Below are 16,978 nucleotides of genomic sequence, written 5' to 3'. Positions count from 1 at the left end.
TCTATAAATTCTGCTGAGGTTGGGAACCCTGACTAAAACACTACTATAAAAGAGGACTTGGCTTCTTAACTAAACCCCTGAGACCCTCTCAAAACAAAGGGGGAGTAAGTGACAGGTATAAGTAATTCCCAGAACCCAGGTCGGGCAGGTCATAACAGCTTGAGAAATAGTCTCAAGGGATCCAATGTCCTCTTCTGGCCTCAGCTGGTATCTGCATGCCCTTACCTCCATACCAACATACAGACACAATTATGATTATGTCTTTTTACAAAAAGCATACTACAGTATGCTTTCTCTGCTTGTCAATCTTACAGCCTCCAGTTTGTAAATTTTTGGGTTTTTTTCGAAACAGGATTTCTCTGTGTAGCCCTGGCTGTCCTAGAACTCACTCAGAATGTAGACCACGGTGGCCTTGAACTCAGAAATCCTCCTGCCTCTGCCTCGGGAAAAAGCGTGCACCACCACCTCCTGGCTCTAAAATCTTAACTCTTTTAGAAATTCTGATATGGGGCTGGAGAGATGGCTCAACGGTTAAGAGAACTGACTGTTTTTCCAGAGGTCCTGAGTTCAAATTCCAGCAACCACATGGTGGCTCACAACCATCTAAAAAAAAATAAATAAGTCTTTTAAAAAAAATTCTGATATTGACACACAGTTTAACTGGGGATGGCAGAGGGATCAAATAGAAGATAATTAGTAATATTTTTGTTTATTTACTTTAGGCAGGGTCTCATTATGTAGATCGGATTCACAGAGCTCCGCCTGCCTTTGCGTCTACCTCCCAGCAGTTGGTAATAAAGGCGTGCACCACCAAGCCAGGGCAAAACTAGTAATTTTTACTACAAGCCACACCTATCAGTAGTAAGTAGAGGTATTTACCAAAAAACTACAATTCCCATGAAGCAACGAGGAGGTTTTTTTTTTTTTCCGCCTACTTTTTCTCAGTCCCATACTGGAAACAGGTGCTCGCGCTGAAATAATACAATATCCTTAAAATAGAAGGAAAGGTGGGGCTTGGTAACGCGCACTCAAAATATTTTGTATCCTCTAGTAAGGCAACCGGAAGTCACTTACGTCTCGAGCAGCCCCGCCCTAAGGGAAACAGAAGGGGCAGCTCGGAAGTGACGACACCGAGCACGCCATTAAATAGCAGTAGGCCGGACTCCCCGCTCTCTCGGTCTTAGCGCCATCTTCCTTGGTGAGTTACCGTGTTAGCTGTTGTTTCAACTTCGAGTACAATCCATTAACATCCGACCTCCACATTTACTCTCATCACAGCAGACTAACGGCAATTTCTTCCCTTTCTTTCTAGAGACTCCTGCGCCATGAGAGCGAAGGTGAGCGGTTCATAAGTGGTGAGCTTGGGCGGTAGGAAGGAATTGTGAGGCGGAAAATCAGGCAGTGAATCTCCGCCATGGTTCTTCATCGGGTTTCAAACGGTTTGCTTCGGGTTTTCACAGAGCCGAGTACAGGCTTAAGTCGTAGCTGGAGGAAGGTGGGAAAACAATATTCGGATCTAAAATTGAGCCAGTGCCGCACCAACTCTTGATTCTTTGTCAAACCTGTTTTCTAAGTAATGTCCTTACCCGGGCCTATTGCTAACATTCTTTTTTGTCTTCTCACATGATCGGGCTTTTAGTGGCGGAAGAAGAGAATGCGCAGGTACGTTAATATTTTGACTTAACATTGGGGCAAAGCTTGGGGTGGGATGTTTAGAAGAAACTTAATGTGAAAATGTTTGGCGTGGACGGACCAGTAGTTTAAGCACGGTTCATCGGGGCTGGTGCTTGTTTAATTTTATCGTATTTTGTACTAAGTGCAGATGGTAACTGTGGGAAGGGGAAAAATAAACTCGGTTTGTGTGCCTGCCTTTCCAGGCTGAAGCGCAAGAGAAGAAAGATGAGGCAGAGGTCCAAGTAAACCATCTTGTGCACCCACGAAGCCTGCGGGAGCAGAAGTAAGGGATGCTGAAGCCCGGAACGCCGGAACAAGTAGTTGGACTGTGTGCTGCTGTCGGTAATAAGTCTCAGTAGACCCGGAATGTCACCTCGCCGAGATCAGCTGGGAAAATGACTACCTTCCTCACAACCAAAACAGTCCCGCTGGCCCTCTGCCCTGGACCTTTGGCATTCTGGACTAGTTCTGTTCTCTCTTGTGGCCAAGTGTAACTCGTGTACAATAAACCCTCTTGCTGTCAGCTGAAGAATCAAATCGCTGTTACGTGTTTTTTGCGGCTCCTTTGGGTGGGGAGTTGTGTAGTCCTGTGTAGGCAACAAGAGCCCGGGTGTTTGCGATCTGGCTGGAGCCAGTTGATTTAGTGTGCGCCTGAGTTTAAGTTAGAGTTCGTGCATTCGCAGTGCCACTAATATGTTTTGGGGGGCCCCTGCGTAGAAGTTGACGCTCTGCGAGTTCCGGGTGCGGCGGAGTCGTGTTACCATAGTGACGCGCAAGGCTTGCTGGGAGCTTCCTGCGGTTAAGAGCACGCAATGGGACCATAGAGTGTGTTTCCGGGTCTGGTGGCTAGAGCGTCCCTTTCTTCCGCAGGAAGCGGAAGAACCGTAGGGTGGGCGGCTCTTTGTCGAAGCTAGAGGACCGGCAGGCGGCAGCAGCAACTACGGCGGCGGCGGCAGGTGAGGGAGGCGGGAGACTTAGGTGGAGGCCGCGCCCGGAGGGGAGGAGTCGGGGATGGCCCATCGGCTGGGCTCTGCCGGGCCACAGGAGCCTCCTCCAACCCCCCCGGAACCGACCTGGCTTGGCTTTTCCTCGTTACCCAGAACAGAGCCCTTTTTCTGACTGACCTCGCTTCCCGAGCAAACGCCAGCTCCGTGACGTCACAGCCCTGCCCATCCCCTCAGCTTGATGTCACCCTTAGCCCCCCTCCCCTTTCACTTTTCGCTTCCTTAGTGTCCTAGTCACCTGGTCCCCGGCTCAGTGCTGGCGCCGCATCACGGAGCCGGCCAAACCAGAAGACTTCCAGGGGAACTCGTAGGACTTTTCGTGAACTCTAGGGTGTTGGGGACCGTCGTAATCACCGCCCCCAAGTCTTAGATCGCCTTCCCACTGACAGTAGTCAGTTGTTGCCCTTGTCCAGCTTTCAGGTTTGGCGTTCCGAAATCCAACCTTAGATCGGACTCTGAACCCCATATCCTTCTCATCTTGAGGTAAAGCTCCCCGAACCCTTCTGTCACCAGAAACTATTTTGTTTTTCAGTTCAGCTTCCCAATCTTTATTGGTCGGTTCTAGCCCTATCTTTATTAGGGTCTTCTCCCTATGATAGGTGACTGTCACTTTGAACTCTTAAGGGAGCCTAAAAGCCACCTTTTTGTTAGAATTCATTTCAGTGTATGAAAACCACCTCATAGCCCTTTCACGTTGTTTTCCTTGTTCTACTCAAATCTCCAGGTTTTTTGTTTCTTTCTTGTTCAGAACCCAGCAGTGATGTGGAGGTGGAGACTCACGGGAGCCCCGGACTTCACCTGAGCTACCTCAGGTATTAATTCTGGGATAATGGGGTGAGGAAGACTATCATATCCAGTTACCTGCTTCTGGTGGGACTTGAAACATAGGTGAGGCTTTGGAGGTATTTAGTCTTCACCCGGTCGTCATTTTTCTTTCAATAAGGGCTTGTTTTTAACCACTTGTTTCTTTTACTCTGGGTCTGCTCTTCCCATCTTGCATATTCTTGTGTATCTCTGGCTTCTAATCTTGTTAGTTATTTTAGGGAAATCTAAAGGCAAAGTCAAGGAAACGGGTGTGAATGGGATAGGTCAAAGAAATCAAGAAAGGTACCTTTATTCCCAAACGGAAACTATGAACCTCTCCTATTTGACCGGTAGGGGGAGCCTGAGTATTTAGGGAACATTTAGAAGATTAGACACGTGTTAGCAGGGACTCCCAGTCTTACTTAGGGGTAGAGAGAAGGGAGGGCTAGAATTAGGGCAGTGGACTGACATTCCAGACCTCTCTTGAGAAACAGGAGACTTAAAAAGCTTTTATAGAGTCTATAAATAAAGAGGATTTTTATGGGGTAAGGAGTGCTATGGTTTGATATTAGTCGGAGTGGGGTGGAGAATGGGGAAAGAAAGGTCACCGTTCCTGTGAAATTAACCCCTTCCCACCTTGACCTTCCCACAGTTTGTCCTAGGATCTAGAAGTAGAAAGTTCAGGTCAGAGCTTCTTCCCCGAAATGAGGGTGTTTGTGTGTGGAACAGACTGGGAGATGAACAGGTTTAAGGATGACCCTGTAACTAGTGACAGCAGTCTTTTTACCAAGGGTTTCTACGATTCATGGAGACTTGAGCTGAGTTCACATTGAAGAGGGATTAAGGGAAGTTCTGTTTCTGGTGTCCCTTCATCCACGAGTTCTCGGAGCTAAATAGCCCAGTGTTCATACACCAACACCTGCTTTAGTTTCTCTCCCACGACTTAAATAAGAGAAGGTAAAACCTCACACTGTCCCCCTCCCCCTCCCTGGCTGATCGTTAGTAAGATGAAGTGGCTTCATCCCAGTTCTCTCCCTCTTCTGTTAGCCAGGCAAGTGTGAATCACTCCAGATGAGACCAGGTGCACAAGGGCCTAGGCGGGGCTCTGGCAAGGCAGCTGGGCCGGCTGGGATTCTCCTTGGGCTCTCCATCTCCAGAGCCACTGCCCCAGAGGACTGGGAGCATTCTGGAGGACCTGTTTGACACCGTTCTCTCTTTTTTAACAGTCACCAAGAGTGGCGATCTCCAGAGCCACTGCCCCAGAGGACTGGGAATATTCTGGAGGACCTGTTTGACACTGTTCTCTTTTTTTTTAACAGTCACCAAGAGTGGCGAGAGAAGAAAGAAGACGCTGAGCTGGGGGGGACCAGGATGCCTGACCGGGACAGCTATGCCAACGGCACTGGGAGCAGCGGTGGAGGCCCTGGAGGTGGTAGCAGTGAGGAGGCCAGTGGAGCAGGGACAGGCAGTGGGGGGGCCACCTCAGATGCCATCTGTAGAGACTTCCTGAGGAATGTCTGCAAGCGAGGCAAGCGTTGTCGATACCGCCACCCAGACATGAGTGAGGTATCCAATTTGGGGGTAAGCAAAAACGAATTTATCTTCTGCCATGACTTCCAAAACAAGGAGTGTAGCCGCCCCAACTGCCGCTTCATCCATGGCTCCAAGGAGGATGAGGATGGCTATAAGAAGACAGGAGAGCTGCCTCCTCGGCTGAGGCAGAAAGTGGCAGCTGGGCTGGGTCTCTCACCTGCTGACCTACCCAATGGTAAGGAGGAGGTCCCTATCTGCCGTGACTTCCTCAAAGGTGACTGTCAGAGAGGAACCAAGTGCAAGTTTCGTCACCTGCAAAGAGATTTTGAGTTTGAGGCTCGAGGTGGAGGAGGCCCTGGAGGTGGAGGCTCGACAGGCTCTGCTCCCCCAGGGCGACGGCATGATCTCTACGACATCTATGACCTTCCGGAAAGGGGCTTTGAGGACCATGAACCGGGCCCTAAGCGCCGGAGAGGTGGCTGCTGCCCTCCTGATGGCCCCCATTTTGAGTCCTATGAATGTAACTTGGCTCCGCTCCGTGGAGTGGAGTGCAGACTGCTCGAGGAGGAGAATGCTCTGCTCAGGAAACGTGTGGAAGAACTGAAGAAGCAGGTCAGCAACCTGCTGGCCACCAATGAGGTACTTCTGGAGCAGAACGCCCAATTCCGAAATCAGGCCAAGGTCATGACCCTGAGCTCCACTGCACCCGCGACTGAGCAGACCCTGGCCCCCACCGTGGGCACCGTGGCCACTTTTAACCACGGCATTGCCCAGACTCACACTACTCTGAGCAGCCAGGCTCTACAGCCTCGGCCTGTGTCCCAGCAAGAACTTGTGGCTCCTGCTGGAGCACCAGCTGCTCCCCCAACTAATGCTGCACCTCCTGCTGCTCCACCACCCCCACCTCCACACCTGAACCCAGAGATCACACCACTGTCAGCCGCTCTGGCTCAAACCATTGCCCAGGGGATGGCACCCCCACCTGTGTCCATGGCCCCTGTAGCTGTATCTGTGGCCCCTGTGGCTCCTGTGGCTGTGTCCATGGCTCAGCCCTTAGCAGGAATCACAATGAGCCACACTACTACTCCTATGGTGACGTACCCCATTGCCTCCCAGAGCATGCGCATCACAGCCATGCCACACTGACAGGACTAATGGATACTCTACTCCCTGTCGTAGCACCTGAGGGCTGGGGTCAAGGGGCCCTTCCCCACCTGCATATCCCAGCCCTCCCAGGCTCTGTCCAGAGGACCACTCAGAAACTAGGACAAGAGACTACAAGGAATATACTTGGTAGGAGCGTCTCCTGAGGCAGGGTTGTGCTGGTGTGTTCTCCCCACTCTTGAGAAGGGTCGTCTCCTTCAGGCCTCAACTCAGACAGGCTTGCACAGGAGTTGAGACTGAAGCCAGCAGAAAGGACTAAGGGACTGTGTTTTCTCACAGGAAGTTGGGGGGTGTCCCTGGTCTTGTTTTCATTGTGAACAGCACAGATTCCAGCACTGATATGGGAGAGAAAAATTCCTCACCCAGAGAGAGCCAGGAAAGATGGAGAAGTGAAAGTCAGTGGTCAGGAGCAAAGACCGCACGTGAGCCTTCAGATGGTTTGGGGCCCAAAAATACTCCTGGGCCCCTGGGGAGGCCGGGACCATAGTACTCCAACCCAGAGTAGGAGAACACTCACTTACCTCGCTTGGCCTGGAAATCTGTAGGGTAGTGCCCACTACTTTCCAAAGAAATAAAAGAACGTTATTTTTTAACAAAAGTGAAAATTGCTTTGATGGCTGCTGGGGAAGATTGGAGCAGAAAGTAGATCTTATGCCAAAAAGGGGATGGGGGGAAGACTTACCCCCAGGCTGGGTAAGTTGGGACGCAGGGTAAAGATGTCAAATGGCCAAACGGGGCTTTGGTTTGGGGAAGGCACTTTCTGGGATAAAAGAAATGGAGCCACCTAGTCTAGTTTAAAAATAGCCCTGTCTGTCTCTAGGCTCTGTCTTCATGTGCTATTCCCAGGTTGCCTTGGTAACCAGGGCTCTTAGGGTCATTCAGGGGGGCAGGTACTAAGGAGGGCGTCTGTCTGTACTGAGAAATGTGATGTTGTGTAGTTAACAGATGCCCTTATTCAAACAGCAGGACAAGTGTGCTGCCTCGCCAAGCCGCTGACGGATGGCAGTTTGTCTTTCTGCTCCAACACATCTTCAGGGCCAGTGCTTTCCAGGCTTCAGAAGTGCTAGGTGTGGGGGCGCAGCTCTAATCCTAGCATTCACTCAGAAGGGGATGGGACCCAAGGATCAGGAGTTAGAGGTCAGCCTCAGCCACACAGTGAACTCCAGGTCAGCCTGAGGCCTTAACTAAAAAACGTAATAATAAAAACAATATGAGAGGGGTTGGTGATTTAGCTCAGTGGTTGAGCACTTGCCTAGGAAGCGCAAGGCCCTGGGTTCGGTCCCCAGCTCCGAAAAAAAGAACCAAAAAAAAAAAAAAAAAAAACAATATGAGAAAGGCATTAATCCATCCCTCCCACTGTCTCTATACAAAGACCAGTTTTAAAAGAGTGTTTTAAAACACTCAAGCGTTGCCAGGGCCAGTGGCCCCATCTACAGCTAATGTAATGGGGGAGCAAACTTGGTATGAGAAATGGTGTTACATCTCTAGTTACCTATTGGCTCTCCTGTCTGGTTGATCACTCGGGGTGGTCACACATAGGATTAGAGATGGGCGCTACATCACGCTCAGACACCGAAAAAGAATGTTTTAAAACTATACGTCCCTGTAATCCCAGCTACAGAGGCTGAAGAGAGGAAAGGAAAACACTAAAGACAGGGTGTGGAGTAGAGAGATGGCCCAGCATAAAGACACCTGTTAACGGCCCTGCTGTGCTGCCTGAGTTCTACAGAGAAGAGAACCAGGGACTGGAGAGACAGCTCAGTGGTTAAGAGCACTGGCTATTCTTCCAGAGGACCCAGGCTCAACTCCCAGCCCACAGCTGTCTGTAACTCCCAGTCCCAGGGCTTCTGACATCCTCACACAGACAATACATGCAGGCAAAACACCAATGAGCATAAAAGCAACATATACTTAAAAAACAACAAAAAACCCCAAGTCTTGTAGGTCGGCCTCTGAGCTTCACACGCACTTTCACACACACTATAGCCTGGCACATGCTCACACACACACCTTTTTAAAATTTGATTTATTCTTTTTTTTTTTTTTTTTTTTTTTTTTCGGAGCTGGGACCCAACCCAGGACCTTGTGCTTCCTAGGCAAGCGCTCTACCACTGAGCTAAATCCCCAACCCCCTAAAATTTGATTTATTAATGTTTTTGAGACAGGTTTTCTCTAGGACTCCCTTTGTAGAGTAAACTGGCCTCCGATTCAGAGACCCACTGGCCTCTGCTTCCCCGAGTGCTGGGATTAAAGTATATGCCACCATGCCTGGCAGATACAGGTTTTTTTTGGGTTTTGTTTTGTTTTGTTTTCTTCTTTTTTTCCGAGCTGGGGACCGAACCCAGGGCCTTGCGCTTGCTAGGCAAGTGCTCTACCGCTGAGCTAAATCCCCAACCCCTGGATACAGGTTTTTAAAATGAGTAAATACTGTATGTATTTCAATAACATCTTGTTAAAATTAATGTTTGTTTGACACAATTTGGATTATTAAGAGAGACAGCTTATTAACGGTTAGTAATACTATTGCCTATACCAGCATGAATTCTCAAATCCCACTGTTGGGGTAAATATTATTTTGGGTTTTCTACCCCACCTTAGATCATTTAGTTCCCAAATGAAAGACATAAAACCTTTATATTTATAATAAGCCTTAAAGCACTAGAGTCGGGCAGATATCAGCCCTCTACACTATTTTGTTAATAACCCCCAGATAATACTTGCCATGCTCCATCTGGGCCGCTCCTACTCCAACTGGCCGGCATTCATGGCCACGTGCTCACATCCACCTACCCAGTGGACCCTTTTTCTTTCCTGCTCCCCTTTCATGCCCTCTGCCTCCAATCCAAAGCCCAGGAACCAAAGCCCTGCCTACTACCTCTCTTCTACCCAGCTACAGGCTGTAGGCATCTTTAGTAACCAATCACAGATAACTTGGGGGTGGGGTTTATATAACAGAAGCATATTACTTGAGGCTCTTCTCAGCTTGAGACAACTAGACCTTGGGATACCGAATTTAGCTTTACAACACATAGCAATGGACCAAACCTGAACCTCCAGCCTCCTGTCCTTTATGGAAGAAGTAAATTTGGCAACTTAGATACCAGATGCCTCGCATGAACACACTCCAGCTACTGATCACCAGCAGTGCACATGGAGTTGACCAAGTTGGGTTTACTGTTCATTGCAGTGGACAGGATAGCATACCACTGAGCATCGGAATGTGTTCCAACACGAAGGCGATAGAACAGAGGGGCTGGGGCATGATAGCACAAACGTGTAATCCCCCAACACTTGGGAGGAAGAGGCAGAAGGTGCTGTCGCAGAGGATCTTGGTTCCCAGTAGCCATATTGGGCAGTTCACAACCACCTGTAACCCATCCCTGGAGAGTCTGACCTCTGTACTCAGAGCACCTGCATTCCACGTGCACATACCCACACTCAGACTCATGTCATACACAGTCACACACACACACACACACACACACACACACACACACACATTTTTTTTAAGACTAGAGAAATAATTTGGCATTGGGGGTTCAAAGAAGTGAGCGTTCTGTATCAGGTGTTGTCAAAGGAGGTAGGATTATCGATCATATAAGTAGGCGTCTTTAAAAGAGCAGGCTACAGGAATGTTGAAGCTTCAATGGTTAGGAGCAGATGTTTGCTTCTCTGTGGCTTACACGCTAACCTTGTTCTGTGCTTAAGATTGTGAATTAGTTTTTTGTCTTCATCATTAAGACAGTCCTAGTAACACCAAAACTGTGGCTGTGAGCCTGTGAGCTCAGTGACGAAACCTGGCTGGTTCTTTCTGGCCAGTACCTAGAGGGAGGGTGGGAGAGAGAGGGAGGGAGGGAGGGAGAGAGTGTGTGTAGGGGATTGGTAGATGCTTTCTTCTCAGTGCTTAAGTCGTGCAGATAAAGGGTGCTTGCTGTGTGCATGGGTATCAAGCCTTAGAGAAGTGGCTCAGGGATTAAAAGCACTTGCTGCTCCTGCAGAGAACCCAAATTCAGTCCCAAACACCCACAGAGCAGCTCACAACTGTGTAATTCAATTCCAGTGAACTCTAATGCTCTCTCCTAGCCTCTGAGAGTGCCAGGCACATAAATGGTGCACATATATACATACATGCATGCAGGCATACACTGATACATGTAAAAATAATTGTGGGGGCTGGAGTGGGCTCAGTGGTTAAGAGCACTAGCTGTTCTTCCAGAGGTCCTGAGTTCAATTCCCAGCAACCACACAGTGGCTCACAAGCATCATAATGGAATCTGACAGCCTCTTCTGGCACACAGGTTCTATATGCAGGCAGATAGAGCACCCATATACAATAAATAAACCTTTAAAAAAAAAAAAAAGAAAGAAAAGGGGTTGGGGATTTAGCTCAGTGGTAGAGCACTTGCCTAGCAAGTGCAAGGCCCTAGGTTCGGTCCCCTGCTCAAAAAAAAAAAAAAAAAAAAAAAAAAAAACGAGAACAAACACCACACCCCACACCCCCGTCAGGCAGATAAGTAGGATTTGGAGAATCGAAAAGAACACAATGTTGCATGCGGGAGATTGCAAGTTTCCAGTGATGAGCCCAAGAGCTGTTTAATTTAAAAAAGAAACAGACAACAATGGCTCTGGGCAGATGGCTCCGAGGTTAAGTGTATACTGCTTCTGCAGAGGACCAGAGTTCATTTCCCAGCAGCCATGTCAGACAGCTCACAAACACCTGTAACTCTAGGACCACGGGGAGTGGACACCTCTGGTCTTCACCGCACCCGCATTCCTGTGCACATACCCATGCACATAGGCATGTATTAGAAGAAGGGAGGGGTTGGGGATTTAGCTCAGTGGTAGAGCGCTTGCCTAGCAAAAGCAAGGCCCTGGGTTCAGTCCCCAGCTCCGAATTAAAAAAAAAAAAAAAAAAGAAGAAGGGAAAGGGTGCCCTGGGTTGTGGCTGTGGCTAAGGAGGTGGAGTGTGTGCTTGGCAGGCACAAGGCCCTGGGTTCCACCTCGTACACTTAAGTGTGGTGTCTGGAGCTTGTAATCACAGTACTCAGAAGTGGGAGGCAGAGGGTCCTAAGTCCAAGGTCATTCTCAGCACCTATGAAGTTCTAGGCTAATGTAGGCTGCAGGAGGAGCCTGTCTGAAAAACAAAACAAGGGCTGGAGAGATGGCTCAGCGGTTAAGAGCACCTGACTGCTCTTCCAGAGGTCCTGAGTTCAATTCCCAGCAACCACATGGTGGCTCACAACCATCTGTAAAGAGATACGATGCCCTCTTCTGGTGTGTCTGAAGACAGCTACAGTGTAATAAATGAATAAATCTTTAAAAAATAAAAAAAAGAGGAAAAGAAACAAATATAAAAGATAATAAAAACTATTCTAGATTAGATTATAAAAACCCATCTGGGCAATAGTGGTAGTGGTATATACCTTTAGTCCCAGCACTAAGGAGGCAGAAGCAGGTGGATCTCTAGTTCAAGGCCAGCCCGGTCTACAGAGAGTTTCAGACAGCCAGAGCTACACAGAGAAACCCTATTTGGTGTGCGTGAAGACCAAGGGTTAGAGATGCAGTTTGTTGGTAGAGTGTTTGCCTAGCACACAGGAAGTCCCATGAAGTGGGAATGTTGCTACACACCCTTGCCCTTGCCCTCAGAAGTGAAGGCAGGAGGACCAGAAGAATCAAGACCAACTTTGATTGCATAGTGAGTTTGAGACTATCATGAGTTGAGATGACTTAAATAAATGAGCGCCAGCAACATGACTTGGTGGGTAAAGGTGTTTACCACGAGCCTGACAACCTGAGTTTAATCTCCAGGACCCACATGGTGAAGGAGAGAACTGACTCCTACAAGTTGTCCTCTGCCCTCCACACACAAAATAAGATGTAATTTAAAGGATTAACAATTCCATAGATCTCTATGTCTCTGCAGCCTGGTCTACAGTGCAAGTTTCAGGACCGTCACGGTGACACAGAGAAACCCTGTCTTGAAAAAACAATAAAGGGCTGGAGAGATGGCTCAGTGGTTAGGAGCACTAACTGAGTTCAAATCCCAGCATCCACATTGTAGCTCACAACCATCTGTAATGAGATCTGATGCCCTCTTCTGGTGTGTCTGAAGACAGCGACAGTGTACTTATACATAATAAATAAAATCTTTTAAAAAAAGAGAGAGAGGGGTTGGGGATTTAGCTCAGTGGTAGAGCGCTTGCCTAGGAAGCGCAAGGCCCTGAGTTCGGTCCCCAACTCGAAAAAGAACAAAAAAAAAAAAAAAAAAAAAGAGAAACCAATAAAGACCAACTTCTCCTTCCTTTTCGAGCAGCCGCCAAGATGGCGAAGTGGAGCAGAAGAAAAGCGAACCTTCTTAAGTTCACCTACCGTGGCGTGGACCTCGACCAGCTGCTGGACATGTCCTATGAGCATCTGATGCAGTTGTACAGCGCCCGGCAGAGACGGCGCCTGAACCGAGGCCTGCGAAGAAAGCAGCACTCACTGCTCAAGCGCTTGAGGAAGGCCAAGAAGGAGGCGCCACCCATGGAGAAGCCGGAGGTGGTGAAGACCCACCTTAGGGACATGATCATTCTGCCGGAGATGGTCGGCAGCATGGTGGGTGTGTACAATGGCAAGACCTTCAACCAGGTGGAGATCAAACCCGAGATGATCGGCCACTACCTGGGCGAGTTCTCCATCACCTACAAGCCTGTGAAGCACGGCCGGCCCGGCATTGGCGCCACCCACTCCTCCCGATTTATCCCCCTCAAGTAGTGGGGACAATAAAGATTCGATTTTTCAGCCCTAAAAAAAAAAAAAAAAAAAAAAAAAGACCAATTACTCTTCTGGTGTGTCTGAAGACAGCAACAGTGTACTCACATAAAAGAAAGAGTTCAGGGTTGGGGATTTAGCTCAGTTAGGGCTTGCCTAGCAGCGCCAAGGCCCTAGGTTCGGTCCCCAGCTCCGGAAAAAAAGGACCAAAAAAAAAAAAAAAAAAAAAAAAAGAGTTCAAGGTCAAGGCTAGAGAGATGCCTCAGCTGTTAAGAACAGTGGTTGTCTTGCAGAGAGGATCTCCGTTAGTTTCAAGTGCCCACATGGTGGTTCACAATTATCTATAACTCTAGTTCTCATGACCTGCACAGGCATGAGGCATGTCTGTGGTGCACGCACATACACTCACCAAAAACATTCACACACACGAAAGCTTTCTTTTGAAAAGGTCAAGCTGAATGGTGGTGGCACACACCTTTAACCCAAGCATTTTGGAGACAGAAGCAGGGGGATCTTTGTGGATTTGAGGTCTACAGTGCTAGTTCCGGGACAACTAGGGCTACACAGAGAGGCCCTGTCTCAAGAAAAGGAGGAGGAGAAGGAGGAAGAAAAAAAAAGAAAAGAACTGGAAGAATTGTTCAGTGGTTAAGTGCACTGATAGGTTACTCTTCCAGAGGATAAGTCTTGATCTCCAGCACCAACAGGGCTGCTCACAGCAGGCTGTAACTCCAGCTCCCATTACAGCCTCTTCCGGCTTCGGTAGGTTCTGCAAACAAGTGGTGAGGGACATGTATGTACTCCTGAACACACAAATACCCACAAAATAAATTAACAACAACGATGAATACAAGGTCAACCTTGGCCACTTAGCAAGTTCAAACAAAGTCAGGGCTACATGAGACCCTGTCTCAAAACCACAAGAAACTGCGCTGTGTGAACTCTTCTCGGGAAAACGTGGACAGCCCTTATTCACCTCAGCAGGGTATGAACCGCAAACCGCATTAAGAAACCATTGACTCCAATGCCAACCAACCAGAGCTTCCAGGGACTAAGCCACTACCCAAAGACTATACATGGACTGACCCTGGGCTCCAACCTCATAGGTAGCAATGAATAGCTTAGTAAGATTACCAGTGGAAGGGGAAGCCCTTGGTCCTGCCAAGACTGAACCCCCAGTGAACGTGATTGTTGGGGGGAGGGCGGTAATGGGGGAGGATGGGGAGGGGAACACCCATATAGAAGGGGAGGGGAGGGGTTAGGGGGATGTTGGCCCGGAAACCGGGAAGGAGAATAACAATCGAAATGTAAATAAGAAATACCCAAGTTGGGCTGGAGAGATGGCTCAGCGGTTAAGAGCACCCAACTGCTCTTCCAGAGGTCATGAGTTCAATTCCCAGCAACCACATGGTGGCTCACAACCATCCGTAAAGAGATCCGATGCCCTCTTCTGGTGTATCTGAAGACAGCTACAGTGTACTTACATATAATAAATAAATAAATCTTGAAAAAAAAAAAAAAAAAAAATACCCAAGTTAATAAAGATGGAAAAAAAAAAAAAAAAAAAAAAAAAAAACTGCTGACTCTAACCTGATAAACCAGTGAGTTCTTTAGGTTTTATTTTAAGGAACATGAGTGGTACTCAAACAGCCTAGGAGCCAAAGTGTCACCTTGATGAGCATGATGGTTTCCACAGAGCTGCGTAGATGAGGTTTTCCAGGCCCATGGGAAACATACTGGAGCATCTCCTGAGACCACATGAAACTGGGCAGACTGGCACAGGAGGAAGTGAGCTGCCGGACTCTCATGTGGAAGGGTCTAATGACCCTACACCAGCCATGGGGGCAATTTCAGGCTGAAGATCTTGGGGAGGAATTTTTGAGACAGGATCTTTTTTTTTTTTCTTTTCTTTTCTTTTTTTTCGGAGCTGAGGACCGAACCCAGGGCTTTGAGCTTGCTAGGCAAGTGCTCTACCACTGAGCTAAATCCCCAACCCCGGGGAGGAATTTTTATAGGGTGGGGATCTAATCTACAGTTTTGTGGGGTAGCTGTTCTGGTCAAAACAGAGAGGAGAGAGCTAAAAGTGGAGCCTCAGATCAAGTTGCCAAGAGGGCAAGTGGTAGAGACCAGCATAGCCAAAATGGCTGCATCATATAGGAATCAGAGAAGCTAGGGGAAGAGCGGGCCAGCCTCTGGTTTGGAGAGTTTGAGGTAGGTGGGAGGGCATACCAGCCAGGAGGACTCTGTAACAGAAGTCCTGAGGGTAACTGCTGGCCTGAGTCCCCTTTGGTGTGTGAACAGGCACCTCGGGTAGTCCACTTGTCTTGAGTTTGAGACCTGACAATGAGTGCCTTCTGTTCTTGTAGAGGGACCAAACTACCACCATCTTTAAACGTTCTTCAGGGCCTGCCCACAGAAGCTCATCACAGCCGGGCCATCCCTCCTAGAAAGCAGGAAGGTCACGGACCCTCACCTGAGTCTCCAGCCAGTCCTGCCAACCGACTACATGCAATTCTGCCCAATTGCTTTGGGTTCATGGCTCCTGGGGGAGGGGCTAGAGGATATAAGTGGAAAGGCTGAGGGGAGGGGCCTTCTCTATGCATCTGGAGAAGCCATCATCCCTCCTGGGTGCAGACCTTCCAGTGTGGCTGCTTTAAGGTCACCTGTGCTCCTGCTCATAATCTCTCACTCGCTGCTCTGTAAGTAAGCCTAATAGCTCCCTGGTTCCCGGGTGAACTTTGGTGGAATTGTACCTTGGTTTGTCTTTGGAATGTTAGAATGAAGAATAGACACCATGTATATCTCCCCAGGGAAAGAATTTCTCCAACGCTTGGCACAGTGTGAGCAGACAGCTGAAGTGTCGCTGTCTGCAGGCAGACCTGTTGCAGAGGGAATTCTGACATGGTGGCCTGACTCTCCAGCATTTGTGGAGGGTACTGACCATGTAACCGTGGTTACTGCAGACACTTGAAGGTAGGGCATCTGGAGGGGGATCCCTGCTGACCTCTTCTCTGTGATACAAGGCAGCATGACTGCTTGAGGAGTGGGGTCCACACATGAGTATGGAGAGTCCCTGAGAGAGTAGCACACCAGAGCGGAAACAGAAGTGGGATACTGCTGGGGGTAACAGGAAATAAGTTCTGGGCCACACATGGTGACACACGCACACTTTTAATCCCAGCACTTAGGGAGTAAAGGCAGGTGGATCGCTATGAGTTTGAAGCCAGCCTGGGCTACATAGTGAAACCTCAAACAATCACAACAACAAAAAGAAAAGGAAATAGCTAACTTGTGGAGACAAGTTCAGTGAGACGGTCCTCTTGTTTAAGGAAGGAATTGCACACATGCAAGGCTTCCACCATGCTAGCCCTTGAGTTGGCAGGGAAAGTGGGTGAAGGAGAGGATGAGCTGCAGACGTTGGCTCGCCAGTTCTCATAGCTGGAAGGTCAAGGGTTAAAAAATGCAAATCAACTCTGCCTTAACAAACCCTCTTCCTGGGACACCCAAACCAGGAGGCCATGGAGAAGTTAGGGAGTGAGAAGGAAGGAGCGACGCAGAAACCCCCAACTCCCCTCGTGTCTAACCTTCATTATAGGAGGAGGGAAAATCCACGGTACAGAACGCACACAGGGTCTCAGTAGAACTCTGGTGCAGGAGACCATGGTAATCAACATTTGCCACTGGGATTTCTGGAATTGGGGTAAAGCTTTAAGCAAGTAAGGTGGAAATCTCTCAAGGCTGGCTTGTGAGACAAACAGGATCAATCTGGTGCTGTGGGAGCAGAGAAACTGAGCAGCGTGCATCTGTCCTCCAGACCAGACGAGCTCATAACCTGAGAAGGCTCACGAGAGTCGTCTGAAGGACTGCCTGCCTCTCGGCAGCCATTGCAGGCACTCAGGTTACTTGAAGGCAAGTGTGGTAAGATGTGCACTGAGCCCACATTTCTAAGGGAGAAGCTGGGTGAGACTAGGTTCTCAGAAGGCACTGGTGATAAAACTGTACAGGTGCAGAAGAACAAGCTTGTCCTGGGGATATGTGGTAGCTGTGAC

The 16,978-nt window shown here is 48.7% G+C and overlaps 2 protein-coding genes and 2 long non-coding RNA genes across 5 annotated transcripts; all 4 read left to right on the top strand.

Annotated features, from left to right (window-relative positions):
• Nucleotides 1-1,114: 1,114 nt before the first annotated feature.
• On the top strand, nucleotides 1,115-2,211 carry LOC116906225. 2 transcript variants are annotated; one of them, XR_004388587.1, is made up of 4 exons: nucleotides 1,115-1,198; nucleotides 1,313-1,337; nucleotides 1,640-1,662; nucleotides 1,878-2,211. It is a non-coding gene; the product is annotated as an uncharacterized LOC116906225 (long non-coding RNA). The 2 variants fall into 2 exon arrangements; XR_004388586.1 differs by lacking the exon at nucleotides 1,115-1,198 and having other exon boundaries at nucleotides 1,205-1,337.
• Nucleotides 2,212-2,547: 336 nt separating this feature from the next.
• On the top strand, nucleotides 2,548-4,724 carry LOC116906236. The gene is made up of 3 exons (XR_004388588.1): nucleotides 2,548-2,630; nucleotides 3,427-3,490; nucleotides 4,709-4,724. It is a non-coding gene; the product is annotated as an uncharacterized LOC116906236 (long non-coding RNA).
• An 80-nt stretch (nucleotides 4,725-4,804) lies between these two features.
• Zc3h10 (zinc finger CCCH-type containing 10) lies at nucleotides 4,805-6,784 on the top strand. The gene has a single exon (XM_032909153.1). It carries the CDS (start codon nucleotides 4,854-4,856, stop codon nucleotides 6,159-6,161), a length of 1,308 nt encoding a protein of 435 aa, XP_032765044.1. The 5' UTR covers nucleotides 4,805-4,853; the 3' UTR covers nucleotides 6,162-6,784.
• Nucleotides 6,785-12,542: 5,758 nt separating this feature from the next.
• Nucleotides 12,543-12,949, top strand: LOC116889876 (40S ribosomal protein S15-like). Its single transcript, XM_032890701.1, has one exon. The coding sequence runs from the start codon at nucleotides 12,579-12,581 to the stop codon at nucleotides 12,933-12,935; it is 357 nt and encodes a 118-aa protein (XP_032746592.1). The 5' UTR covers nucleotides 12,543-12,578; the 3' UTR covers nucleotides 12,936-12,949.
• The last annotated feature ends 4,029 nt before the right edge of the window (nucleotides 12,950-16,978 follow it).

The sequence above is a fragment of the Rattus rattus genome, chromosome 1, assembly GCF_011064425.1.
Source record: "Rattus rattus isolate New Zealand chromosome 1, Rrattus_CSIRO_v1, whole genome shotgun sequence".
Classification (NCBI taxonomy): Eukaryota; Metazoa; Chordata; class Mammalia; order Rodentia; family Muridae; genus Rattus; species Rattus rattus.
The sequence above is the reverse complement of the archived record's forward strand: the minus strand, read 5'-3'. Positions and strand labels throughout refer to the sequence as shown.